The 26,918-nt window shown below is 37.6% G+C and overlaps 1 protein-coding gene across 1 annotated transcript in view; it reads right to left on the bottom strand.

The window, feature by feature from the left end:
* Positions 1-26,918, bottom strand: part of LOC140160162 (uncharacterized) — a 51,168-nt gene that overhangs the window by 21,998 nt on the left and 2,252 nt on the right. The window contains exons 2-5 of the mRNA XM_072183439.1: positions 16,695-16,814; positions 15,787-15,912; positions 15,320-15,449; positions 14,172-14,275 (exon numbers count right to left, since the gene is read on the bottom strand). Of these exons, the coding sequence (XP_072039540.1) occupies positions 14,172-14,275; positions 15,320-15,449; positions 15,787-15,912; positions 16,695-16,814 (480 nt within the window). The remainder of the gene's footprint in view (positions 1-14,171; positions 14,276-15,319; positions 15,450-15,786; positions 15,913-16,694; positions 16,815-26,918) is intronic.

The following is a 26,918-nucleotide window of genomic DNA, read 5'->3' as shown; positions in this document are numbered from 1 at the left end:
GAATCAGTAATATCTTGGCTAAAAGAAGACGTTTAGTTGGTTTCTTTACTAGCTTGGATTCAAGTTATGTCCGATTAAATAAATTGTCCAGAAAACGTGTTGGGCCACTTTTGCCATGTTAGCGTGGAACCGCGTAGATTGTGCTTATCGTGCATTGAACATCAAAGAACTGACACAAAAGAATAATAAATAAGTGGTGTATATTCATATAATTACCATGAACTTAATAATAATATGATATTTCTTTAAAATCTATAAATGGAGTCATGAAATTTCTTTCAAATTATCTTATAAATAAAGTAATTTTCTCATATCCCTGAGATATCATTGGTAAAAGTACTGAGAACAGTTTTTGCACCCATACTTAAGTTCAGCTGGGCTTCTAGCTGTTCTGGGGCGACCACTATTGCCATTCTGTCAACAAATTTTAAATACTTATCATAGTTATAATGTAATTGTATGCCTTGATGGAAGTAGTGAGTTTGGAAAATGAGCTATAAACAATCTTATGGTTTCTGCTTGACTCCATGTGCTACTGAATGTCACAACCATAAGAATACGCTCTTCTAACGTGAATTGGGGTTGAAGGTGTTGTGCTGCAGCCACGATTTCTAGTAAATGATGTTGTTATGTCAGTGCTTAGTTGTGACTTTCAAAAACTCAAGGAGATATTCTATTATGTAATCATTTCTACCACTTCGAATACCCTATTGTTTAAATCGACCTTTCATAAGAGCACCGTCCAACTGGTCCATGGTTCAACTCTACTCAGTCACTTTTGTAACACTTGGACAAAAGTGGCACAAGCGGTTTTAAGACTAGGTTACATAATTGACTATATCTTCACTTGTATACCTACGATTTTATTGCAACAAAGCTTATCTGATGGCTAAAGAAATTATCTTGATAGACATATAAATATCAAACCAAAAAATAGCCGGCATACTTGTGTCATTCTATTTTCAAAATTGTACAAATTTTATTGTTACACCCTGTATATTAAATCACGAGATGCACGAATTTCAAACCTAATATTTTGGCATATTTGTCATTTTTACACAATGTCCAACTTACACCTCGGATTACCATGATTACACCTAATTGGAATCAGCCAAGTTCGTTTTCTAGATAGAGCAACTAACTTTGATGTCTTATTTAATCCCCCATAGAACACCACAGTAAAGCGGTCAAGATATTAGGTGTTTTCTTTCATTTTATCTCGCTACTTCTGCTTCAAATGTAATGTGAAAACCTTCCTGACAGTTATTTATTAATATTATAAATATTGTTATAATTTTTGGAATAACAAAACTTCAAATTTGCCCGAAATCGTATAATAATAAAAATATGAAAACTAGGATTTTAAAAAATGAGTTAAAATAAAATCAAAAATCAAAAAGAGGTGCTAGCGGGGTTCGAACCAAGATCGAACCCGGGGATCGAACGTCCAAATATTAACCCCCGGTATTTACCACTAAGGCTAGCCATACTAGTGATTTGATAGATACGGTAATAATAGCAATGTTATTCCCACTCATGGCTCACTCGTGTATTCCATTTCTTCCTTCCTTCCTTCCTTCCATATACGTGCTTACCTCAAATGGTTGAGTATCAACGCACGGGCTTTACGTGCACAGTTTACCTATGCACGATCCTGGAACCTAGGATTGATTGCAGATATCAGAACCGGGGATGGTCCCCCTTCTCTTTTCGAATAGCTCTGACACTTAACGTGCACAGGGTTTGACTCTTCCTGTACACGGGACCAACGGCTTTACGTGACTTCCGAATCACGGACGAAGCACATACACTACCTATATCTGCACGTGATAAGCAGTGTATGGGAGGAATTTCTGGAAGGAATTAACACCGTCCAAATAATGTAACACAAACCTTTATGCTGACTTTAAAATTGTTTGAACGTTAGGAGTATTATTTTCAAGGTAAATAACCAACAATGGACAATTGGCAATGAAAGTTTCTTTGCAGGAAAAACATCGGCCGTACAATATATCGCGTGACAGTAGTCACGCACAAAGATAAACATTTCAACATGTTCAATATACGACTAAGAATATACCCCAACCAAAACTCATAAAATTTTCAGGCAAACTAACTTTAGTTATTCTATAACATGACACCCATTTTTTATTCCGGCGCTTTTTCTTGCTTGATGATATGAACATTTTTGTATTCGTGACATGCAATTTTTCTCATTTTCCGAGCTACTTTGGACATGTTCAAGCTTCTTTATTTTCCATTTAATTCAACTTTTACAAGTTATTTGTTGCTTTACACAAATGAATATATGAATACAAAAACCACCTAAGTCCATACTTTGGCCAAATTGAGTTAAGCATGGGAAATTGTTGCTATACATAGGCCTGTCATATGCATGAAAGAACAACTCAAATTCATTCTCTGTGTCTATTGGGCATGTGAAAATAGCATGTATGAAAGAATCACCCAATTCCATGATTTGAGTCTTGTAACACATTGATTGAAATCCAGTATGTATAAAAGTCCACTTGTAACACATTCATTGCTAGAGAATGACTTTTGAACAAAAAATGGGTTTAATAAAGGAAAGTGTGTGGTTTATATTACATGGCAGAATGCTTATCAACATTATACATACCTGTGTGCTTTATTTTGTATTATCTTACTAGTGGTAATCTCATTCTAACATTGTTGTCTTTGTATATGATTCAAAAACCACCTAAGTCCAAAATTTAAAATGAACCCCACGAAGTCCCTGAAATGCTAATCGTCATACCTAATACAGGTTAATCCACTCATTTGCACGTAAAACTTACCATATTGACCAGGTAAATCTAACTGAAGGAATTAAAATGATACACGGGTTTTTCTCTCAAAATAACTTCGCATGGACTTAGGTGGCTTTTGTATTCATGTATTCAAATGTTTGATATCTTATCTGTGGTCAGGGTACATAAATGGAGCAATATACGACCCGTGTCTTCCATTTCTGGAGCTATTTTGATAAAACGTGTTTGCCGGATAAAATTTCAACATTTTGTTACGTAACTCGTGTTCACCAACCCGTATAAATTTTCTGTCGAACAAGAGGTCACGAAGTTGCCGTCGTACTGCTATGAAATAATTCATGTTCGCCCCCTTAGATCATGTTAATTGATATTGGCAAATAACAACGTTGTTGTTTTGCGAACTTTGCCTGTTCAATGAGAGTATAGCGCGCCCCCAATACATCTGGGCACAAACCAGGCGAAATCGATCCAGTTTCATGAAATGGCGGACGGGTATTCCCATCAGGCACCAGTGATATGTTTTTTCAAAGAAAGTCTACTAATTTGATATGAAATGACATTTTGCAATAGCAAAGTCAAAATTAGGACTTGCTGTCAATAATATGAAGGAAATATGTGACAGAGGCAAGGTGTGAAATACAAGTAGTATTTGAAGTTATAATAACCTTTGATACCCGACCTGACCTTCCATCATGGCGCCTTATTCGTCTTATGTATTTCTATTATGCTCTCAAGTAAAATAAAATGCCAATCTGCACTAAGCAGACAGAATGTTACTTGGCTCCCAGCATGAATTATTGATTTTATACGGAGGTAAAGAAATGCACAGTTGACTATACGACTATGCAAGCCGTGCAACAATACTCCAAATATTTACGGTAAATCTGAATAGTGGTCACATGTTGACATATCATGTGTTCGGGAAATCACGTGGCAACATTTTAAGATTTCAGGCTTGTTTACTAGTTAATTGCCATTTGTACTCTTTATTATTTATCTTTGTTAATTAACATATATTTTAAATGCTGATAAATCGTGGTTGGCTGCCCATGATATCTGTTAAATTCAATGTTTTATGAATATAATTCTACCACGCAGAGGGGTCACGCAGCAGAATTTCACACCACCTGACTTAGCTAGATTTCGAAGCTCTGCTCTTCAAATTCATGTAAATTTCAAAGTTTATACACTTAATATATTTAAGGTGGCTGTGTACTCTCAGACATGCATGTAGTAAAAGTGCAATAACTTTGTAATTATTCGCGCAAAACATATAAAAGTATACATTTTATGAAGGCAAGACATCAATAAATCTTAATATAAATACAGATTTGGGGTAAAAACAACAATTTTGAAGAAAATCACAAAAATTGAGTTTTTGGCAATATTTATTAGGTACATCATAACAAAAAACACTCTTTCCAAAATATTTTATTTTGTTTTAGCTCAATCTTGAGGCTCCATTACAAAAACGGTTTTTTATTTTTTTGATATTGGCCTTATTTTTTGAGATATTGACCATATAAGCCATCAAAATGAACTTTTTAAAATTCAAAAACGCCTATTTGCACAAAATGATGCCCAAAATCGGAAATAGACCAAAATATAAAAAATGAGAAAACCGTTTCTTGAGTCGATCATGCTTTTTACGATGATCATATTTGCTTACCTATAGATGCTGTATTTATTGAGTTATCGTGTACCTAAATCGTCATTTTACGGAGAAAATGAACATTGAAATAATGGCCGTTGAAGTTTAAAGTGGTCCCATTTTGCACTTTCATCGAATCTCACAGGAGAATGCGACAGTTTTCGTTTTTGTAACTTATATTACGTGAACATCGGGTAAATCCACAGCCCCTTGAGAAGTTTGAGCGAAATCCATTCATAACTTGACATTTAAATCGGGGGAAAGAACTTGAAAAAAACCACATTTTATCAGCTAAAACGGAGCCATTTGACCACTAGGTTTTTGTGAAATCAGTGCTTCCGTGGTGTTCCATAAGATGCGCCGCGCATGCAGATAAGCGTCGCGTATGCGTCGCGTATTTGTGCGTTAACAAATTGCGCGATACGCAACGCGATGAGTTGTTGCGCGCGTGTACCTTGCTGGTACAACAAAGATTTTCTTTCCTTTTCAATTTCAAACACGAGTGGAATAGTGAAATAAAATCCTTAAAATATTGCAGTTGGAGTTTACAAATCTGAATTTTCATTCCTTGTATTTATAAAAAACATAACAAGGTACAAACATATCATAAAAACTAAATTTTGAGAAAGAAACAATGGCTAGAGTACACAGCCGCGTTAATATGATACTAATTTTTTGTTATAACCAACTGGTACACGAAATATACTAGCTTATTACCTATACAGAAAGGTGATTATCAGCCTTCACTCAGCAATTTGACATGCTCGGCATATGCAGCCATTCTCCGTCTGGATAACATGACTGTCGCCCTCAATACGTCTGGGCACAAATTTAAATAGCAATACGCTATTTACATATCAACGCGGCCTCATGCTAATTAAAGCTGCCGCTTCCAGGAGTCCTTCCACGATTCAACGTCCAGTTATCTTAATTGGTGACTTGTGTTTGGCAGGTGTGAAATACATCTGACTGGGTGTTTTAATTACGTACCGCATAAAGGTTTTGGCATCATTGAATGGCTGCCTAGTGCTGTTATATGCTTAGTTTCTATAATAATAAATATTATGAATTTCTTTATCCTTTCTTTTCCTTTCCCTGCACTTATTCTTTCTTATGCCTATACTTAAGTGGCCTTTCACTCCCTCGCTCTCCTTCTCCCCCTCTTCCTTTCTTTTTGTCTTCCTCCCCTCCCCTCTAATCTCGATTACCCATCCGCTTCTCCTCTTTTCACCCCCTCGACCCTCCTTCACTCCCTCACCTGCCCCTGGCTTTTAAAATGGATATTTGTGATATTAGCCATCTGACATAATTGAATAGGCCTATAACCATGATAACAACATATACTGCAAAGTAGTTACACAGATAGACCTATACAACGCACTGAAGGGTATATTGTTCTATTGTTTCCGATTTGAGCGCTGACATTGGAAAATGTTGCCAATCAATATTCATGAAGTCGTGCGATCGACACCTACAGCTGTTCAATTGGGCGACATTATTGTTAAGTGCTTTTTTTCATACATTGGGCGTATCGACTGCATCGGTTGGTCCGCATTTATATTTAATATAGTATTATAGGCCACATTTTACTTTTACTTTTACTTTTACTTTTACTTTTACTTTTACTTTTACTTTTACTTTTACTTCATTAAGGCGGAGGCGGGGTTCGAACTCACGGCGGCGTACTGCTTTGTACACACTATGAACCCAGCGCCTTAGACCACTCGGCCACTTGTCTTGTTGGAATTCATTTGAAACTTATTTGAAGATATAATCGCAACTTCAACATAGGCCTACCACGTGACAAGCAAAGGAAGAAAACGTACCATATTTTGGAATTTTATTTCAAATAAAAACATTTATGTGTATTATTAGCGCTCAATTGTTGTTAACTGCGTGGTTTATACAAAAAAATCCAACGATAAGCATGATAACTGGGCGTCTATATGGACAATACATTATATCGATTTTGACACGTGCTTGTGTCTCAGTACATTTCCATGGTCAGTAAAATACTATAGAGGAAAACCTACCATTTTCTTGTATACACGTTCGATGTTTTGATCAAGTATGTGAATATTCGACATTAGACCCAAAAAATTTTTTCAGGAAATAAAAGATTAGATTACCATAAAAACGAAACAGTAATCTTTTGCCGGGTCTAATGTTATTTATACATATAATTTTCAACGTTTTTCTATCCTTATTCTTGCTCAATTAAAAAAATATTTTGGCGTATATAAAATTGAAATAAAATTCTCTGCCTCATAAACGACATCAAATGTGCCACAATTGGGTATCACGAATCGTTATATATGATGTGCAGTTAATATTCATATTTTCTTTTATACAGAGGATGCTTCAGTTTTGACAGGAAAAATATTTTCTTGAAAACCCTCTCACTCGGTTATTTTAAAAAGGTAACCACGCTTCCCTAGAATGTGCAATAAATTAGCATTAAAATTTTTCTTATTCTAACAGCAAGCGTTTCTAGAATGTATTATGGCGAAATGTGGTGTAATTATAAGCCTACAAGTGTGATTTGCTTTGCTTTATTGATTGATTCAGAAATACAGGGTTCGAAAGAAATAACTCCCCCTCTAAAATTACAAAACATTTCTTTGCATAACTTGACATACATTTTGTTGATTTGAAAAATTCAAAAAGCTGTGAATGGAGAAATTGTTTTGCAACCCTCCCAAAGTTGTTTCATTTGCCAAAACAATAATTTTGGTCAAAAATAATCACATTTTCTAAAAATGATGCTTTCAGAAAAAGTTGCACTTTACCACATTATGTACAAAACGTTCTCGATATTAATGTTAATGTTGATTTAATTATTGGTTTTTCCTTCAGCTTTATGTCTCCGATCCTCCAGGCACCCATGCAACCATCATTCAGTGCAAAACAAAGATTTATTGAACTTAATGTTGACGTAAAATCTGATTTTCTTTGAAGTTTTTAATCAGCAGTTGTTTCAAAATGATAAAATCACTAGGAAGGAGAAATGAGCTCTCCGCGCATACATTTGACCAAAAGTGTGAACATTTACCTGTATTTGGTCGGTTGAAGCATCTTGCCTTTTAATTTTAAATGATGGCTTTATTGGATAAAGGTGTAACATTCATGACGTGACCACAAGAGATTGGCTGCATGCAGTTAATTGGCTGGATGCTGATTTCCAACCTCCAATCTCTGTTGGCCATTTTCTTCTTTGTCATGAACGCGTTTATTCAAGAGAGCCGTTGCTATTGATATTTGCTACTGTTTCAGTCTATCATTTGCAAGTAAAGTTTTCATCTCTTCTAGCCAACGAACGAAATAAGCATCACACTACAAACCTTATTTCTACTCCTATAGTGATTTTACCATTTTTGAAACACCGACTGAAACCCCATTCATGTCAAAATTCAGGTCAATGAATCATTGTTTTATACTGAAAGATGAATGCATGGGTGACTGAGTAATCGGTTACATAAAATTGAAGAGCATTGACCAACAATTAAATCAATCAAAACATTGATCACGTTGATATCGACAACGTTTCTGTACATTACATGTAGGCCTATAGGATATTGAAAAGTGCAACTTTTTCTGAAAGCATCATTTTTGGAAAATATGATAATTTTTTACCAACAAAAATGATTTTCAAAAAGAAGAAAATTGTAAGAGTAGCAAAAAGATTCCTCTATTCACATGTTTTTAAATTTTTCAAATCAACCAAATGTACGTCAAGTTATGCAAAGAAATGTTTTGTAATTTTAGAGGGGGAGTTATTTCTTTTGAACCCTGTAGTATGGCTATATGTTTCTCAAGTTATTAGCAAATATGTCACATTATTGAGGTCCAGGGTAGACTCGCTTGCCAGTCCTACATATGCGGTGCCTATATACGTCGTACATAATAAAACACGATGTGGACCGCGGCTAATGTCCTTAAGAGCGATATCATAATAACTTCAAATCCTTATATGTAGGCCTATTGGCAAACAATATAGATAACTTACTTGTGTAGATTCCTATATCCGCCACACAGAGCGCACACTTTGCTCACTACTGAACTGTCCGTAGCGAAATGGTAGAGCAAAGCGTGTTCACCGAGTATAATCAAATGAGCGCCCAAACCAATTTGGGCGCTCCAATAGGTTTGTATTGTAGGCGAACCTCTGTTTTGTGTGAATGCGACAACTCAATCACACCCTTGGTAGGATTAGAACAAAGGGTACCTCACGCGTGTGTAGGCGCTTTCACGTGACTTTCGTTTCATCACTTATTGACAATAGCCTGCCTATTATAGCGTTAACATGGTTAATACGCTGTCAGGTCAGTTACCGATTTAATGGCGGAAGTCCTTCGTCTCGAACAAAAGGTACCTCTCGATGAATAGCGTTTCGGAAACTGAAATTCTCCTTCCTATTTGCACGTTATTACTGGTAATCGATCAGCAACTCTATTGAATTTATTTAAATGATGTTTTTAGTTGCTTAAATAATATATTTAATAAAATACTTATTTTTTTGTTATAACAAACTGGAACACGAAATATACTAGCTTATTACCTATACAGTAAGGGGATTTATACACATTCACTCAGCAATTTGACATGCCTGGCGCATCAAGGCATTCTCTGTCTGGATAACATGACCGTCGCCCTCAATACGTCTGGGCACAAATGTGTTGCTTTTAGGGCGCTAGCACCTATAATCTTTTTTCTCTCTCTCTCTCTCTCTCTCTTCACTTTCTCAAACCACCGGAAAAAAATTGGGTCAACCTTTTCGGGCTGTTGAGGAAGGGGCGGCTAAATTTTTGTTTGGTGGATTTGCCCCCCCCCCTGGAAAAAAATCGCCCAGCTAAGCTACGCCACTGGTTGAAGCCCCATTCAAATGCACAGTAGCTAATTTAGATACTATCAGTATCTAAATTACAGATTCGTGTAAAATGTCTTTCGGCTGAACCACTCGCATAGGCTATGTTTAGCACATCTATGACAATGACAAAGGTACCGAAATCTGAATTTTGATGATTTTACGATCGTCTGGATGAGCAAATCACTGAATGGGCCTTTAACTATTTTATCATTTTGGAAGAAAAAAAGAAAAATCTAAAAATTTAAAACGCCGATCGGATCGTACATTAAGGCTTTAAAATGAAAGTTGTAAACTTGTTGCATCTAGTTGATTAAAGTGATGTTTGCTACTGGTTTTATTATCACCTGTGTTGTTTGTGTTTACGATTCGTAATCCCACGAAGAGTAAGTTTAGTTCATTAATGTGGTAGGCCTACAGCCACACGTACCCCGCATCCCCTGAACAAACACATCCTACTCATTTCAGGCGCGGATTCAGGGGGGAGCGCCGACTGGCCCGCTACCACCCCCCCCCCCAAGAGAGGAAAGGCGAGAAGAGAAGAGAAGATAAAGGGGAAAGGAGAAGAAAGGGGAGAAAAGGAAGAGAAAAAGGAAGGTTAAATTTCACGTAATTGAGTAGGGCTATGCTTAATAAAAACCCGCAGTAGTCGGGTCGATTGGAAATGGGTCCTATAATAATGGCCTGCGATTATTTCAGGCATTGGGCTGTGCAAATTACTAGTGCGGCCCCGCCGATACAGGGTCCGTCACATTTAGCCACCAAAGTCATTATTCCTACCGACTTCATCCCGGCGATTTATGCACGGCTTTAACCATGTTTACGAATCTCAAATTTTGCAAATTGAGTTCGGGCCCTTTTTTTTTAAAGCAATTGTTTTGAATGGTGTAAAAATTATGCACCAAATGGCTTGAATTGGACCTTCATTTTGCAAATTTTTCAAACTTCTCAGGAGGGAACATCCGTCCTCAGACAGCGTAGTTTGCAAATTTCCTATGTTAACATAATTTATAGGGAATTAATTTTACAAATTTGTGGCTAGTTTCAACTAAAATTTTACACTAGCCTATAGTGCCAAAATTGTCCACCACTCAATTAGATCTTCATTTTGCACAAGTTTCTTACTTCTGAGGGGGAACATCCCCCTCAGACAACCCCCTTCGTCGCGCAAGCGCGCTCCGCGGCCATATTTTTTTTTTCATTTTATTTTATTTTTTTCTAAAAATTCGGCCCCCACCCCCTGACTGCTCTAGATCGACAATCGGTATTGCCATTGGATTAACACATAATTATGAAATCTTCACAAACAATTCTAAATTTGTTATGTGGTGTCAAAGCAAAATTATCTTACTCTAAAACCGTCGGGGTTCGACAAAGTACCCCACTGCAAGTATGTTAATTTTCCACTTGTAATTGCTAACCGTGTATTTTGAATGGGGCCGTCAGCCCTGTATCTTCGCCAGCCTCGTACGTCACGTGTTGCGCTTCCTATGACGCCTGGTACTATCGCTAAGCTAAAAAAATAAGCGTCCTTATCAACCAATCAACTTTAAGACAAATAGGTGAAAAAGGACACTTTTACGGGTTTTTTTTCATAATTTTTTATTTCACATGATCCGTGCATATATCGCCTAGCTATAAATGAAAAATATTTTTTAGACCAATCAAACCAATATATGGGTGTAGTACGCCCTTAATACGTCTTGCCCTGAGACCATAATTCAGCATCGAAGTGGTTACGTAATTCTCTTGGTTACCGGATCACGCTACTTTGGTATGCCTTCGAGTGCCATATACTTTATGTGGTGATCATTTCGATCGTGGTTCATTACTCTAGCGCGTGATCCCGTTGACATAGTAACATTACGTAACTTCGATACTGAATACCATGAAGCAATTCCTGGAGAGGGCAATCCCTCATTTGCATGTGCCGCATTCTTATTTAAATTAGCCACTGTGTTATTGCTTAATATTCATATGTTATGGGGAGTACTTTACACCACCAGGTTGGGCAAGTCATGAATAATTTAGCGTTGTGAAGCCAAATAAACTTATTATTTCCCAGGCTTGAAAAAAATTGTAGGCAGAGGTGGGAATCGATCTCGGTACCTCCCGGTTAAAAAGCACAGTGCAAGACTACTAAGCCAGCTAAATATCTGTTGTGAGATTATTTACTTGTTTTTAAAAATAAACTTCTTAGGCAGTAATAAACTACGTTTACGGCCGACAACTATAATTTGAATGATATTTATTATCACACGAGGAAATGAAAACAAACGAATATGGCGCTTCACGTGACGGTAGGTCAGGTCAGTGGTCAAAGGTTTTTTATCGCTAAATCGCTGGCTGGATATCGTATCAAATTCAAGTGATACACTACCGTCGTATTATTGACACCAATTCCTAATTTCGACATTACTATCATTGCGAAAGGTTATTTCATTATCAGTCCCAGAACAACGCCAAATATGGATTAAAAGACCTTTGACCTTGGATGTACAACAGCATGTTATGATCTAATGGGAAACTGTGCACATCAACAAACACCATTTCTATCAAAAGGCAACGTCTGATATAATTTGAAACCACATAAATTACTAGAGTTGGTTCTTCTCTTGGATTTGGACCAAGCTTTAGAATATCGAATGTTGCGTTTTGAAATAAAACAAACCAGAAATTTATTGTAAAGATATGGCACATGTACCGAATACATGTACATACATTGGCTGACCTTGTGGATTTCCTGGCCCAGCCATGCTAACCACATAAGGAGATTATACGATCAACCTAGTGCAGCTATTGTCATAGCAGGGTATTATTATGTAATACTCCTGATCCATATTTGGCGTTCTCTTGGACTGATTATCAAATTAGTAGACTTTCTGTAAAAAACAAATCACTGGTGCCTGACAGGGTGCCTGATGGGAAATACTAGTACGCCATCACCGGATTGCTCCCTGCTCTGCTAGCTGGCGCTCTTTCAAGCTTGCTACTCGCATTCAACAGGCAGAGTTCGCAAAACTAACAGCGTCGTTATTTGCCAACCCTAATTAACATGATCAAGGGATCGAAATTAATTATTCATAACCGATCGATAACTGGCCTCATTTTCTAAGTAGCAAGCCAGCGGGATATGTCATAGGTTTGCGTTGATAATAGAACAACCGTGAATCTAGTGTCACCCCCTTGATAATACCTAAGGTATTATGGTCTCAGGTCTTGCCTGTTGCCACTTGCCATGGAGTATGACGGGGGTATTCACTGTGTGCGATCATGCGTGAGAGGCAATTTCCGATAATATATTAAGTTCCCTGACTAAACACTCCAAGTGCGCTCCAATATAAAAGGGCCCGCAGGGCAAAAACTCCCAGTGACCTTGACATCATAGAATATATATTCTACTTTTTAAATCTAATTTATAGTTTAAGCGTCTTGGATTTATAAAATGATATTTCGCGGTTACTGGTTAGTGTTTCTTTGTTGCTCTGGATATCCAAATTTAGTGGTTAGTTTTTTCCCCGTTTAAACTTTTGAAAGGATCACTGGGTCAATTGCTCATTGCATACAAGGTGATAACAAACCTCATGACCACACCACTCCACGCCATACATAAATTCTCCCAGTCACATTTCCCCAATATGAAATTTTTAAAAAGTAAAATTTTTATTTTTATTCTTTTAAAGTTTGGAAGAGGCGGGGTTCGAACTCACGGCTCACCGCTTTGGCTAGTATCACGTATACCATACGTCCAGCGCCTTAGACCGCTCGACCACGAAGAACTTGATAGTGTCATCGTGAAAATTTATACATATAATATTAATAAATCGCAACTTCATTACTGCATCATATTTTGGAATTTTATCTGCTTAAAACATTAATGTGTATTATAATAAAGCTACCATTATTTATATTGTTGAATTCTCAAGCGCATAGAGACAATTAATACGAGGGTCCTATGAATAGGCCTACATACACAATACATAAAATCGATTTTGATATCGGCCATGTGCTCTGCTGTGCATGTGGTTTCCCGCAGTGGCGGAAGTTGTATTACAAAGTGCATCCGAACTCCATTTTGAAGCAAATGATTTTGACAAGGCATTGGATTGTTCCAGTTTGCATCCTAAATCCACATTAGACCCCTAATTTTATTTACAAAATCAAAAGATTAGATTATCATAACAACAAAACGGTAATCTTTTGTCGGGTCTAATGTGAAAATTATTAAAAAATACAGTTTTTACAGAATTAATTTTCACTTAATTCCAAAAAAAAAAGGCGTATATAAGATTTAAATAAATTATCTACCTTCTATACTAGATCAATTGTGACGCAAGTTGTTATCAAAAATTGTTGTGATAGATGTACAGTTAATATTCATATATTCCATTACCTATCTGATGGTACAGTTTTTACACAGAAAATATTTATTTGAAAAACCTGCCACTCGGCTTTTTCCGGAAAGGTCACAGGGTCGCCGTGACCTGTGCAATAATTACAATTAAAATTTTTCTTATTCTAACAGCAAGCGTTTCTAGAATATATTATGGCGAAATGTGGTGTACCTCATGACCAGGTGAATATTTTGCAGGGGTCAGATCAAAGGTCAGGTCATAGCTACAACGACGGCGAATTATAACGTATTCGCTACTTGCACAGTTCCGCCATTATGCACTATGTGCGGGAGAGCCTCGAACTGGCAGCATACATGAATGGGAATTGAACTAGTCATAACGTTCTGTGTAAGGTTACATAATTCTTCCTTTCATGTATGCTGCCAGTTCGAGGCTCTCCCGCACATAGTGCATAATGGCGGAACCGTGCAAGTAGCGAATAGGGCCGATCCCCGGTTTGACAAGATACTTACAGATGACTGGTAATCCCAATGGTATGAAGCTCTGCCACCATAGTCGTTGTGTGAGTGGCGGATACCAGTATCAATAATGTATACAGTTTGGCCAGATCCAGAGCCTGTGGATGATCAGATCATGCGAGAAAAAATTTAAATGAACTTACGCGTTGAGCTGTTTTAAACGGAACATGGCAATAGTATTTTGGTTTGGTTCACGTTTTGGGGAATTGCCGCATGAATATTAACAAATATGATCAACTTCGGTACGAACCGACCAACTGATATGCCATGTAACTCAAGACGGTTTGCGTCATTTTTTCCAATTTTATCACTAGCTTAAGGGATCTGGAATGAGCGTTTTGAGCGTTTCGACAGTATTTTTTGTGGGACATGAGAGCCCATCAGACATATCGAATTGCATTCTGAATACGAAGAATGTCTTTCTGATATCAAATAATTTACATTTTTTGAAATTCACGATGTAATACAAATTTTATGACGAATTATTAAAATTTTATATTTTTCACATGTTTGATATATAACAGTCCTCGAAGTAAATTTTATAAATTTTGACCTTTCATATTGAAGATATGGATTTTTTTTGGAAGGGAAAGAAGAAACGAAAAAGGTGAAGAGGGTGAAGGTGAAGGTGAAGAGAGAATTCACTTGGTACCCCGGGATTCGAACCTGGGACCCCTCGCATGCCAAACAGAAGATCAGCGACCTGTGGCCACCGAGGTAACGCTGGCCCGAGCAGCGATTCCCTGGGTATATATGACTTAGGCTGATTGCGTCATCAAGTCGCACAGTAGTTTTAATAGTGAGCTTTAGTGAGACCTGGTTGGGTTAGGGTTAAGGCGACTTACCCATACCACCTTATTCAGGCCCTCGTCAGTGTTTGACATTGAAGTTGCCCTGGGTAAAGAAAGTTCAAATAAATAAATAAATCCCATAGGCCTATGGTCATTTGTACTGAAGAGGGGGTGATTAAAAAGAAATGGGAAATGGGGAGAATGAGATAGGAGGGAATGAGAGGGGACCGGGGAAGGAGAGAATGAGAGGGGAGCAGGAGAATGAGGGGGGAGGGAGACAGACAGATCAATGAACAGAGATCGTGGTGAGAGCCTGTAGAGGGGTATGACTACAATGTGATCTATACTTACGTGGTGCGTTGTATGTGTTATCAAGTGGTAGGTTCCTTTGATCAACACGGTCAATTCCCCATGATCCTACTGCTTGCGTGTAGAATACACCATCCTCCTCAACGTATTCAATAGCATCAAGAGCAAGTAGCTAAAAGGCAAATCATTAGGATCAAGCTTACTTGAGAAATAGCTTGTATACAAGCTGACTATCTGATCATTAAAATATAGCCTCGTTATTCTACAGTTTATTTTGAAGGGCCTCCTGTTTACATATATATATTTTTTTTTTCAATTTTAAAAATGATTTACTCCGATGCCAAAATAAATAACAGTGTATGACAGTACAACTTTAATAGTGATTGATTGTTTCTATGGAATATTTGGAAGTTTTGACTTTACAATTTGTTATGTTTTGTATAGGCCTAAGAGCCAATATTGAATTAAGGACAAAACTATTTTCATCAATTTTATCAATTTCAACTTACACGTTCAACAAGGGCCTCTGGGAGGTGAACAGAGATGGTATTGATGTTGTCCCATTTGGAGTTGACTTTGCCTTCCGCAAATTGGTTCTCAAACTGGCTGACGAATCCGTTAAGGGAAACACCGTCCTGCAGTAACCATGGAAACATTAAACAAATTAAAAAAGAACGAACGATGAGTGTGGTGTCACCATGTCAGGTTTTAAATTCCGGACATGATGGACAGAGTCCAACAATTAAAAATTACTCTATTCTTCAACTACGGGGCATTTCTTCCCTGTATCAAACTGTGTCACTGTGGCCTCCGATGTTTCTAAGATCTTTGTATTTTAATAAGGAAAAATACATTAATATGGACGTAATCAGGGGCGTAGCCCGCTTTCCTGGTCGGGGGAATAAATATTGCGAGGAAAAGACGAAAAGGATTCCCTGGTTGCATCATTTGACCCTGTATTATCGGTGGACTATAAACAAAATTTTCCAACCCCATCCCCCAAAGTCAAAAAGAAATCTACGCCACTGGACATTTTTGGTACTATTATTGTGTACTGGCAAGTTTAGTTTGACAAAGCCGAAAATTGGTGAAATGAAGGCCGAATTAACGCCATTTGTGGACAAGTTTTTCCTATTATTGTATAAATTATTGAGTTTTAAAAGCATGTTTGGGTGTTCAAAGCAGAACCGAAAAGGGGGATTTGTTTATCCATACAGGGGGACATCATATTTACACTTTCATTCAGGATCTTGAATTATGAGAATAGAGAATTATTTATGTCCACCAAGATATGTGACAAAAAGCACATTACGGGTTTGATTAAAGTGGAAGGGAACAGGCACCCGGTCGTAAAAGTGTGGGTCCCCCTGGTCCACGCGGTTCTGCCGCTAATGAGGCTAAAATATTCTTTACCTACCTTTACTTTGATCAAGAAGCTTCCTGGAATTTTGGTGGTAGCCTTCTCATAACGGGCACCATAGGCCACAGCGGCCAACAAAAGTACTACAAATAATTTCATTGTCGATGGATTGATCGTCTAGAAGGAAAGAAATTAATACAAAATAGTCTTGATCATATCAAAATGAGCTAAAAGGGGTGAAATGCGCTTTGATTTTTCTGATCATCTATTATAGTCAATCCGCTGACACTGCACTCATAGAAATGACTCCCGGGAAATGACTCGTTCGCCTTGTTGGCGCAATTCAAAAGGAGTAAGTTTGGACAACTCAAAAATAGTGTAAAAGTTGCCAAAACAAAATTCATTTTAGTTATCCGAACTTAAAAATGCTGAAAAAGCTCAAAAAGTTCCGTCAACTAATCAACTTTGTTGGCATTACTTACAAAGTTGATGTAAGTCGTTGCGTCAACTTTTTTAAGTAATGCCAACTTCTGAATTCAAGTTCAGGGAACTTAGAAAAATAAACAAGGTTCAAAGAACCAATTAGTTGAGTTATTGTAACTCAACATGTAAGTTAATGTAACTCGTTCATATTAAGTTACTGGTACTTATTGTTTCCAGTTATTCCAATTTGGTACTTTGTTACTTAATTCACGTAATTAGATCATTTTCTGCACAATTAGCAGTATTCAAAGATTTACTTTTGTAATCAGTGCAAAATTTTGTATACTATAGCACACCTCTAGAAAATTATGCTAACCTAGGCTAGTTTCATTTTCTGAGTTGTAACAACTCAATAAAGTAAGTGCAAATGAGTGCGACCAACATAATGATATCGATTCAGCGTTACTCAAAATTGTACGCGTTGGCATTACTCGGAAAGTTGACGCAACGACTTACATCAACTTACTGAGTAATACCAACGAACAATTTCTATGAGTGTGAGTAGTAATTTGCATGGCATAATGACCCCCAGTCTCCTCCTTTGGTTCTGCTCCCTCAGAATCATTCATGGAGTTCGTAGGACTTAGGCTAAGTTCTCAGCTAGAGTTCGACGCCGCATTAAATAATATAATTTAAATACATTTAAAAAACATCAAATTACAGTCAACATGTTGCTAGGGCAGTTTTGGCATGTTACGTAACCATTCATTTCAAATGACTGAAGCTCAAATAATGACCGTTACACATCGTCCGCGCCAGGCAAAGAATTATTTTGTACGGCCATCAAAGCACAATTCTTAATAAACTGTCAGCCGCTGAGAGTAGCTTCTATTACAATATGAGCTTATACTTCATGTCCTCCGCGCTCGGTGAACGATTGGTCATGTTGGTTAAAAACAATCGCTAATAGAGTAGCGATGCAGCTATGAATATACACTTATTGATTTTGTATTGTTGAAGGTCGAGCGGAGGTTGAGTCGTTCAACGATATTTAAACTCAGGGACAATAAGATCACATTCCTATGTTTCATATTGAGTTGAATTGATTTTATTCCTATAGTTATAATGAAAATAGACTGATGCGTGTCGGTGGTGTAGATTCTTTTGATATGATTATATTCTCAAACAGTTGAATACACCACACTGTTTTCGGTCAAATTAAAAACCTTTCGGTGGAATTGCAGTTAAATGTATGTGTTGAAAGAACACGTTAACTATGTATCTTAGTGGATTGAACTTCCAGTGAGTGTATTGAAAACAAAAAACTGACAACAAATCGAATTTTCTTGTGTTGGCAACGTCAAAGATGATACTGAGCATGCGCAGATCGTAAAAACGTGTCATTTCAGCTAGTGAATGGAAACGCTGTGGTATCTCATATCGTTCAGGTGGTGTGCTTTGCCTGAGTCGCTCGGCCTATCTCGAACAAAATCGCAATGCGTAGCTGTTGAAGAACTAGTGGATTTGCCCTACTATCACGGTACTTTTTGACACGAAGATATAGGGATGCTGACGCTGTGCGTTACACAGAGTGAGGGATGATCGAGGTCAAATGCTTTCGGCCAATTTCTCGCGTTCTAAACACTGGATTTAAAAATGTTAGTCTAGTATCTATCTAACTGTGTGCCAAAAACCAAGTACATACGTTTAGTAATTCTTGTAAAAACTAGAAAAGTCTGTTTTCAGACGGGTGGATTTTCAACAAAATTGTAACAGGCCCGTTTGCAACATCTGTCAATCTTTACAAAAAAACTTGAATATTAGCAAGTGTTTCCCATTTATGGTATCAAAATAGGCGAGGACCGCCGCTTCCTTCATGGGCAAGAAAATAAAAATATATATATATATCGACGTCATTCCTTGCTAGTTGCGAGATTAGTCAAAATCGACGGCCCACATCAGATAATGATATGCTAATGAGTTGCGACGTCATGTTAAGGTTATTCATTATTTTAAACTGTTGTGATTTGGTAGTTCACATTATCTTACGAATGATAGTGAGCTTTGGCAAAAACTGTATTGCTCAATTCATAGCGAGCATGTAGAAGTATTAAAATATCACAGATATACTTTTATAGGTGCTGCGGTTCTTGAGTTACGTTGTAAAGAGGGCTGAAACAACAACAATAAATTAAGCAAGTTTGCAAAGTATACGATTTGTAGAATGAACTTTTGCAAAACATCAAGGTGTTAATTTTCAATAATATATTGATCTAGATAATGAAAATCGATTTTAGGTTGCTTCGACCAACAATACCTCGTCTGCCCTTAATAGGAGGCTCCTATTAGGAGCTTGTCGATGCAGATGAATCAGTGTGGACACAAGTGACAAAACAACCGAAATGGAATAGAAACAATTATATAAATCACTGAAGGTGTTTGTCTATTTGAATTTCTGGACATGTGTGCTTTTAGTTACAGCAAAATTACAGTACATTGCCCAATTTTTAAAGCAAATTGCAGTTAATTGGCTAACTGCTGAATTTATCTAAGTTAGTCAAAACTTTTGAAAGTTTGAGCAAGATGCACATCAAATCGCTAAACAACCTTTATTTTACAGGGAAAACAAACGAACGTCCAGATATGCGAAATATCATAAAGCATTCAGCTGGAAAAAAATCCGGTGACAAATATGATGATTTTTTTAAGGCAAACATATTTGTAAAGTATTTTCAAAACTTATTTCAAAGTGATTTGACGAAGCAAAATTCAATGCCCATTATTCCTAAACGGTTGATCGTATGCCAAATTTGGGATATATGCAATCGAAGCAGAATTTATTATATTTCTGCATGCGTATTATGACACCTCATTTGTTGCAATGGTCGCAATATTGATGTCGCAGCGTACATATCTTAATTAAAGTAATCCAAGATTTGAAGGTTGCAGCAAAATCCTATTGCCTTGTAATTTACAAACCGATACTAAGATACCCACCAATACATCAATACGTTTCAAGTCCCAATAATATATTCACAGTCATTTTCATCCAAATTGATGGTAATAAAACAGTGCATGAATTGCATTAACCATGTGAGACTGTCAACATTTTATGCCTCGGGCACCTGATGTCACAGTATTGGAGCTATTGCATTAAAATGGTTATACCATCTCAAGTACTGTCTCTGCATGGTTGGCTTCATAACAACCAGTTTATGTGGTTGCCTTTGTATAAACCTCAATGCAGGGAACTCAAGTTATCAGTAAACCTGTGAAAATGCAATTTTTGTTGAAGGCATAGGTAATGTATAATAAGCAGACCCACTCTAAAACATTGCTATTGTAAAAGTAGTTAAAGCAGTGCAGAACACGGAAACATCGCTTACCTGTACTGGATGGGTTCCAATGTCACTCTTCTGTCGTCACTAGTCGAATGATGTTGGTCGTTTCATATTCTCCCTTTTTATCCATTTTTGTTGGCATGTTCGTTGAGAAACTACCACATGTTTCGTAAAATGACGCATGTTTTTGATTATCTTGTCTTATCTTATGTCATTGCCCGGGGTCTTTGCTTAAAGCCACAATGTGTGATTCCGGTCAAATTTTAATTTTGTTATTCTTTGCCAATTATTATTACATGCTATATTAGTAACAACTTCCAAGGATGTTTTCTGATCATTTTAAGTCGAAAAAGCGATTTAAATGAAACCACTAAGCCGCTTAATTGTTGAGCTCTATCATGTGGGACTGGCCAATAAAACAGGGCATTGCCGGTTTTAATCAATAACTCTTAAATTTCACTGTGATTAAAGCCATAGGCCTAATGTGTGATTTGCTCCACGGCGACGCCCTCAATTTTCTCGAATTTCTACTTTGTGCATGATTGTAATGCATAAAATTTAAGTTTTATAATAAACCCGGATCTCCGGTTTTATTCACTGTGTTCACCGATCGAATGATGGCTGACACGTCTCGTGCATGCGTATCATTGCAACATTGACGTATAAACTGTGTATATATCGCTATCCGTTATGTCTTATTATTTTATATGTCTTATTATTTTATACGTCTCAGTTGCGTGAAGCTCCGCTCATATTAATAACGATCGACGAGCTATCCCCATCAAACACAAATAGTTTTTAAAACATTTTAAACAGGTTACATTTTGGGTTTTGGTTTTGGTAAAAACGTTTTAATAACATTAAATGCTGGGTTATCACAAATTCACAAGTAATGACGTTTTGTATGAAATCACACTACAACAACATTGTTAGAATATTGTCAAAATCTTATTTTAAAATGTTTTTACAAAACAAATTTGCCAAATAAATATTTTGTTTTTGGAAACGTTTTATACCATTTATATACCCTTTATAACCCGTAATTTAAACGTTTTCTGACAACCGTTTCCAACCTTCTACGAAAAATGTTGAAAACGTTTTTTGTTTGCTAGGAAATGGATTGGGGATAATTATACGCGCTGGAATGAAATGTAATGGATATAGAATAGATGTAGGGCTGGCACTTTCGCAGTAAGGGCCAGGAGTAAGGGGCATTCGGTGAGAGCAAAATATAAAAAAAAATATGGGGTCATTGGGTGAGAACATAACCTTTTTTAAATGGAACCTTCGGCTGACAGCCGAATTGAGCGCCACAGAAACCTCGAATATCGAATTTCTAGTTCTAAATGGCTTCAAATGTCTTTGTTTTTTTCCAAAATAAGTAACAAAATCAGTGATAAAGTTGCTGTTCTAATTGAACTTGTAATGGTCTTTGGGTGACAGATCAAATGTAAAAATAATGGGGTCTTCGGGTGACAGAGCATGTGTTCGTAAAAAACATGGGGTCTTTGGGTGACAGCGACGCTGAAAAGGGGGGTCTTAACAGCCCTACATACGCGTCACCTCCAAAATGGGAGTGCCCCCGGGGCCCGGGTAGAAGCGGCCACAGTACGTCATTGGTCCTAGTGAGCAAACATGACAATCCCGTTCTCAACTAAATTGATATTTGATATTAAGGGCGTTGGCTCTACAAATTTAGGCCTATGTAAATAAGACAACTGATATCACGCTCCATGATTTTCACGCTTATTCCTTTGTTATGCTAAACCTTTTCTTTATTTTCTGTGCACAAGGTCCTTCCTATACAGGTGAATGCACATGAAAAAAAGTGAACCGCACGAGTATTCGCCAGCGATTAAGTGTTACGTGTAATCTGATTGTCAACAGGATCACGCTTTTGACACCACGATCGAAATGATCGCAACACAATTCTATGGCATGTACTATCAATTCCAAAAGGTGCGTGATCCAGTTACCAGGGAGTTATGTAACCACTTCGCTGGCGAATAATGTGCGATGTAAATATCGCGATTGTTGCGTCAAGAAATGTAATGAATCACACAGGTTACATAAGGCGATTAAAATGCTTCACAAATTTAAACAGTGGTGTAGTTGCTTTTTTAGTAGTAGTTTCTCTACCATGGTCCATCGCTACACTGCGGGTCGACGGTCCCCGCAACATAATTTTTTGGCAATTTTGATCCATGCATCTTAGCATGATCATAGGGACAAAAATAGACCCTATCCTATTATCAGATAATTGGGTAGATGTCGGGACATTTTGCTGTTGTGTATTGAAACGTATTTATACACTGTAACATTTCACGTAATGTATAACACCTGCACCTTAGGTGCGCCATGGCGCACACACGAGCACAAGTTTGTCAATGTAAAATTGTGAAACATGATCTTCATCCATGGCATTGTCTCTTTTTAAGAACAATTCTTGTTAACACCTAACACGTTTTCATAGAAACAAAAGCACACATTCTCATTTTGGTTTAAATTCATTTTGCTTTATATCCGCAAATGGTAAGATATAAGTGAAAATTGTATTGACCTTTAAAAAACAAATCATACCAGAATTTTGTTGTTTGAATACCTTTTGGAGCACCTGATGCCTCTTGATGCCAGGGTTAATGACGTGAAAGACGTGTTTAATTCATTGTAACACCTATGCCTATATAACATGTATAACAAACTGAACACTTTAACTTTCAACAAGTTCAGAATTTTGGCCTAGACCTATAGCTAACATTTACGGAACAACCCGAAATAAAACTGTATGACAATATATTGTCGAGATACATTGTTTTCATGGATGCTTTTTGGAGAGGTAGTGGGGACAAACAAGAATAATTCTTATCTATACGTCTTGGAGAGGTAGTGCGGACAAACTAACATTGTTTCTTGGCTACGTCTTGGATAGGCAATGGGGACAAAGTAAAACTATTTCTCGGCTACGTCTGGGAGAGGTAGTGTCAGTGGTATAGCGGGGGGGGTGTGCCCCACATAAATTTTCAGGTATAAAATGGGGACGGCAAAGAGTAAAGTGTGACTGAAAATGGGACAAAAAATTGACAAATGCCGACGAAAATTTGGCTTTTCCCCGACAATGGGACAAACAATTGATGGGGACGATAATTTGGGTTTGCCTCCCCCACACTAAACAACTGACTACGCTCATGGGTAGTGTGGGCAAACTACAGGTTTCTAGGATACCTCTTTGGAGAAGTAATGTGGACTAACACAAATTTCCTTGGTTACGTCTTGGAAAGGTAGTGTGGATAAACATATATCTTTTTGTGTTTTTCTTTGGTAATGGTTGGACTTGTGGTAGTGTGGATAAACTAACATTGTTTTCTACCTCTTGGAAAGGTAGTGTGGACAAATAATTCTTGGCTACGTCTGCGAGAGGTATAGTGTGGACAAACTAACATTGTTTCCTTGGCTACGTCTTGGAGAGGTAGTGTGGACAAAATATCATTTTCTTGGGCACATCTTGGATACGAAGTGTGAACAAACTAACATTACTTCTTTGGCTACGTCATGGATAAACAATGTGGACTAAATATAACACTTTTTCACTGCTACTTCTGGGAGAGATAGTGTCAGTGGCGTAGCCAAGGGGACAAATTCCCCCAGGAATAAAACGGGGACGGCAAAGAAAAGGTCAAACTAACATTGCTTCTTTGGCTACGTCATGGATAGACAGTGTTGACAGTTTTTCACGGCTACGTCTGGGAGAGATAGTGTCAGTGGCGTTGCCAGGGGGACAAATTCCCCCCAGAAATTTTTCAGGAATTCAACGTGGACGACAAAGAGTAAGGTTTTATTAAAATGACTGCAAATGGGACAACAATTGACAAATAGGGACGAAAATTTGGATTTGCCTCCCCATACACACTGAAAGGCTGGCTACGCACTGTGGGCAAATTGCAAGTTCCCGGGATACCTCTTGTAAAGTTAATGTGGACAAACAAAAACTTATTTTCTTGATTACGTCTTGGATATAGGTAGTGTGGACAAACATATATCTTTTGTGTTGGCTACATTTTGCAAAGGTTTTGTGGACAAACTAACATTTTTCTTGATAAAGTCTTGGAGAGGTAGTGTGGACAAACAAACATTCTTTCCTTCATCATGTTCATGTCCTTGGCTACAGTTGCTTAAACGGGCCCCCTATTCAAATGTTAACTGCGGTAAAATACTAGTAAATCCGCCGAGTAAATCGCGCCCCGAGGACGTGCTATTTTCCTAACCAGCACTTCCGACGTACGCCCTGAAAGGGCACCATAACTAGTCATGTACCGACCGTTGAAATACCCGGACAAAATTGTGACGTTCTTCTTCTGTTTGGCCACAAGTCTCATTTTGGCCCATTTTTAAATGACCGCATTTGTCCGCATTCAAATTTCTGCACTGTTACATGTTCAACCCAGTAATGCAATTGTGCAATTTGCCAACCTTGTACATTTTGTTCGGTACACCAGTACACCACTGATATTATCAGTGGTGTACCGAACAAAATGTACAAGGTTGGCAAATTTTAAACTACACCTATATAAGACCAATTTCTTAAATTAATTTCAAAAGTGAATAATCATGTTCGCGAGCTTTACCAATACCCACGATTGATGTCCTTTTTATGAATTGAAGATAAAGAACAATTATTGCACAAGTAACGTTTTCACGAGAACATAGATATTTAGCTCTAAAGTATGATTGTATAAACCAGGGTATGAATTATAATACAATCATACCAGGCGCCACATAAAAATCATCTGTTGATTTCTCAAGATATGACGCGTCGACGAAGCTAACACAAGTCATAGCCCACTTACGGTGCTGGCCAAAAGATCTATCCATGGTTGATGTCCTTCATATGAACTAAAGATAAAGCACGATTGCACAAGTAACATTATCACGGAAACATCGATTTCGCTCAAATATATGATTGTATTGTTTGGTTTGGAAGGCACCATGTAAAACTCATCTGTTGATTTCACAAGATATGACGCACGTATGCATACTTGGGGGGGCATCATACAAGTTTGGTGGATATGCTCCCCATACTGCAGTTACTGTCCGTTTTCCTATACACAATACACAGTGCTCTTATCATTGACGCGTAACCTCTACAAATAGTGAATGTTAGAAGTATGGGTAATTGCCTAGTTAACGTCGCTGTGTGAAAAATAACCGGCCAATATTAAAAGTACTCTTCTAAAATTCTAGAAAATATAGTTTTGTAACATGTCCTAAATGTTTAGCTAATTTAGATGTTTGGAAATATTCGTACTTAGGTGTTTTAGTGTATGTTATAGGTAATAGTACATTGCCTAGTTAACGTCGCTGTGTGAAAAATAACCGGCCAATATTAAAAGTACTCTTCTGAAATTCTAGAAAATATAGTTTTGTAACATGTCCTAAATTTTTAGCTAATTTAGGTGTTTGGAAATATTCGCACTTTGGTGCTTTAGGAAGGATATGTAAAAGACAGATAACATCAAAAAATATGAAGAAATTATTTCCAAACCGTGTTACGGCCCACAGCCACTATGTTTCTCATTTTCAAGAATGTGGTTAACAATATGCACAGTATTGTCTCATTTCGTGAACAAAGGCCACACAGTTATTGTTACCTTTATAATCGTTCACCCAACTGAAACTATAGTACCAGATTTGATTTAATTTGTTCGGGTTCTGACAACCCTGGATAACCCAAGAAAGCCTCTATTGAAGCTTATTTCCATTGGGGTCCATTTGAACACCGGGACGGGTTGGGAACAGTCAGGGGTTAACACCCTACTCTTTTCGAAACTGGCTGCGAAATACATGTACAGGTATCATGGCTCTCTGCACACGGGACCGACGGCTTAACGTCCCCTCCGAAGGACGGAGTGCTTTCATGATTCATTTACCCACTTCTAAATGAACCATGGGGAGAGCGGAAGTCCGAATTTTAATCTACGGAAGTTGCCAATTAATTTCAGACTTTTTTTTTCCAAGTCAATATCCCAGCAAATCGCCACCGCCGGGAATTGAACCCGGGACCTCATGCACTAAAGGCAAGTACCCTAACCATTGCGCCACGCTCTCCCTACGCTCTTTAATGAGGCGCCTAGTATTAGTATTCCAAACCAGCTCATTGCTCAAAACAGGCACATGTGTGTGTGTGGATTTAACCAGAGAAGATCTAATGTAACATAGTTGAGCTGTTTTCAATGAGTGTTATCTTGGTTTAATATCTTTTAATGGGGTTTAAGTCCTGCAAAGGTCGTGGTGAATTCTACTGTAGACATGACTGCACCATGCCAGGAGTCTTTGGGAGCTGAAAATCACCTGAAAAAATGTAAGGAATGAGCTATTTTGGTCAAATTTAGGAGGTCTTTCGGACCTGCGAAATCAAAAGAGGGGAGTCTTTCCAGGGGAGCATACCCATATGGTCATTTGTGTTAAGAGCCGGGTCCTACTTGCGGAGCTGGCCAAAACATATATCCACGGTTGATGTCCT

Source organism: Amphiura filiformis, chromosome 9 (genome assembly GCF_039555335.1).
Source record: "Amphiura filiformis chromosome 9, Afil_fr2py, whole genome shotgun sequence".
Classification (NCBI taxonomy): Eukaryota; Metazoa; Echinodermata; class Ophiuroidea; order Amphilepidida; family Amphiuridae; genus Amphiura; species Amphiura filiformis.
This window is presented reverse-complemented; position numbering and strand designations above follow the sequence as displayed.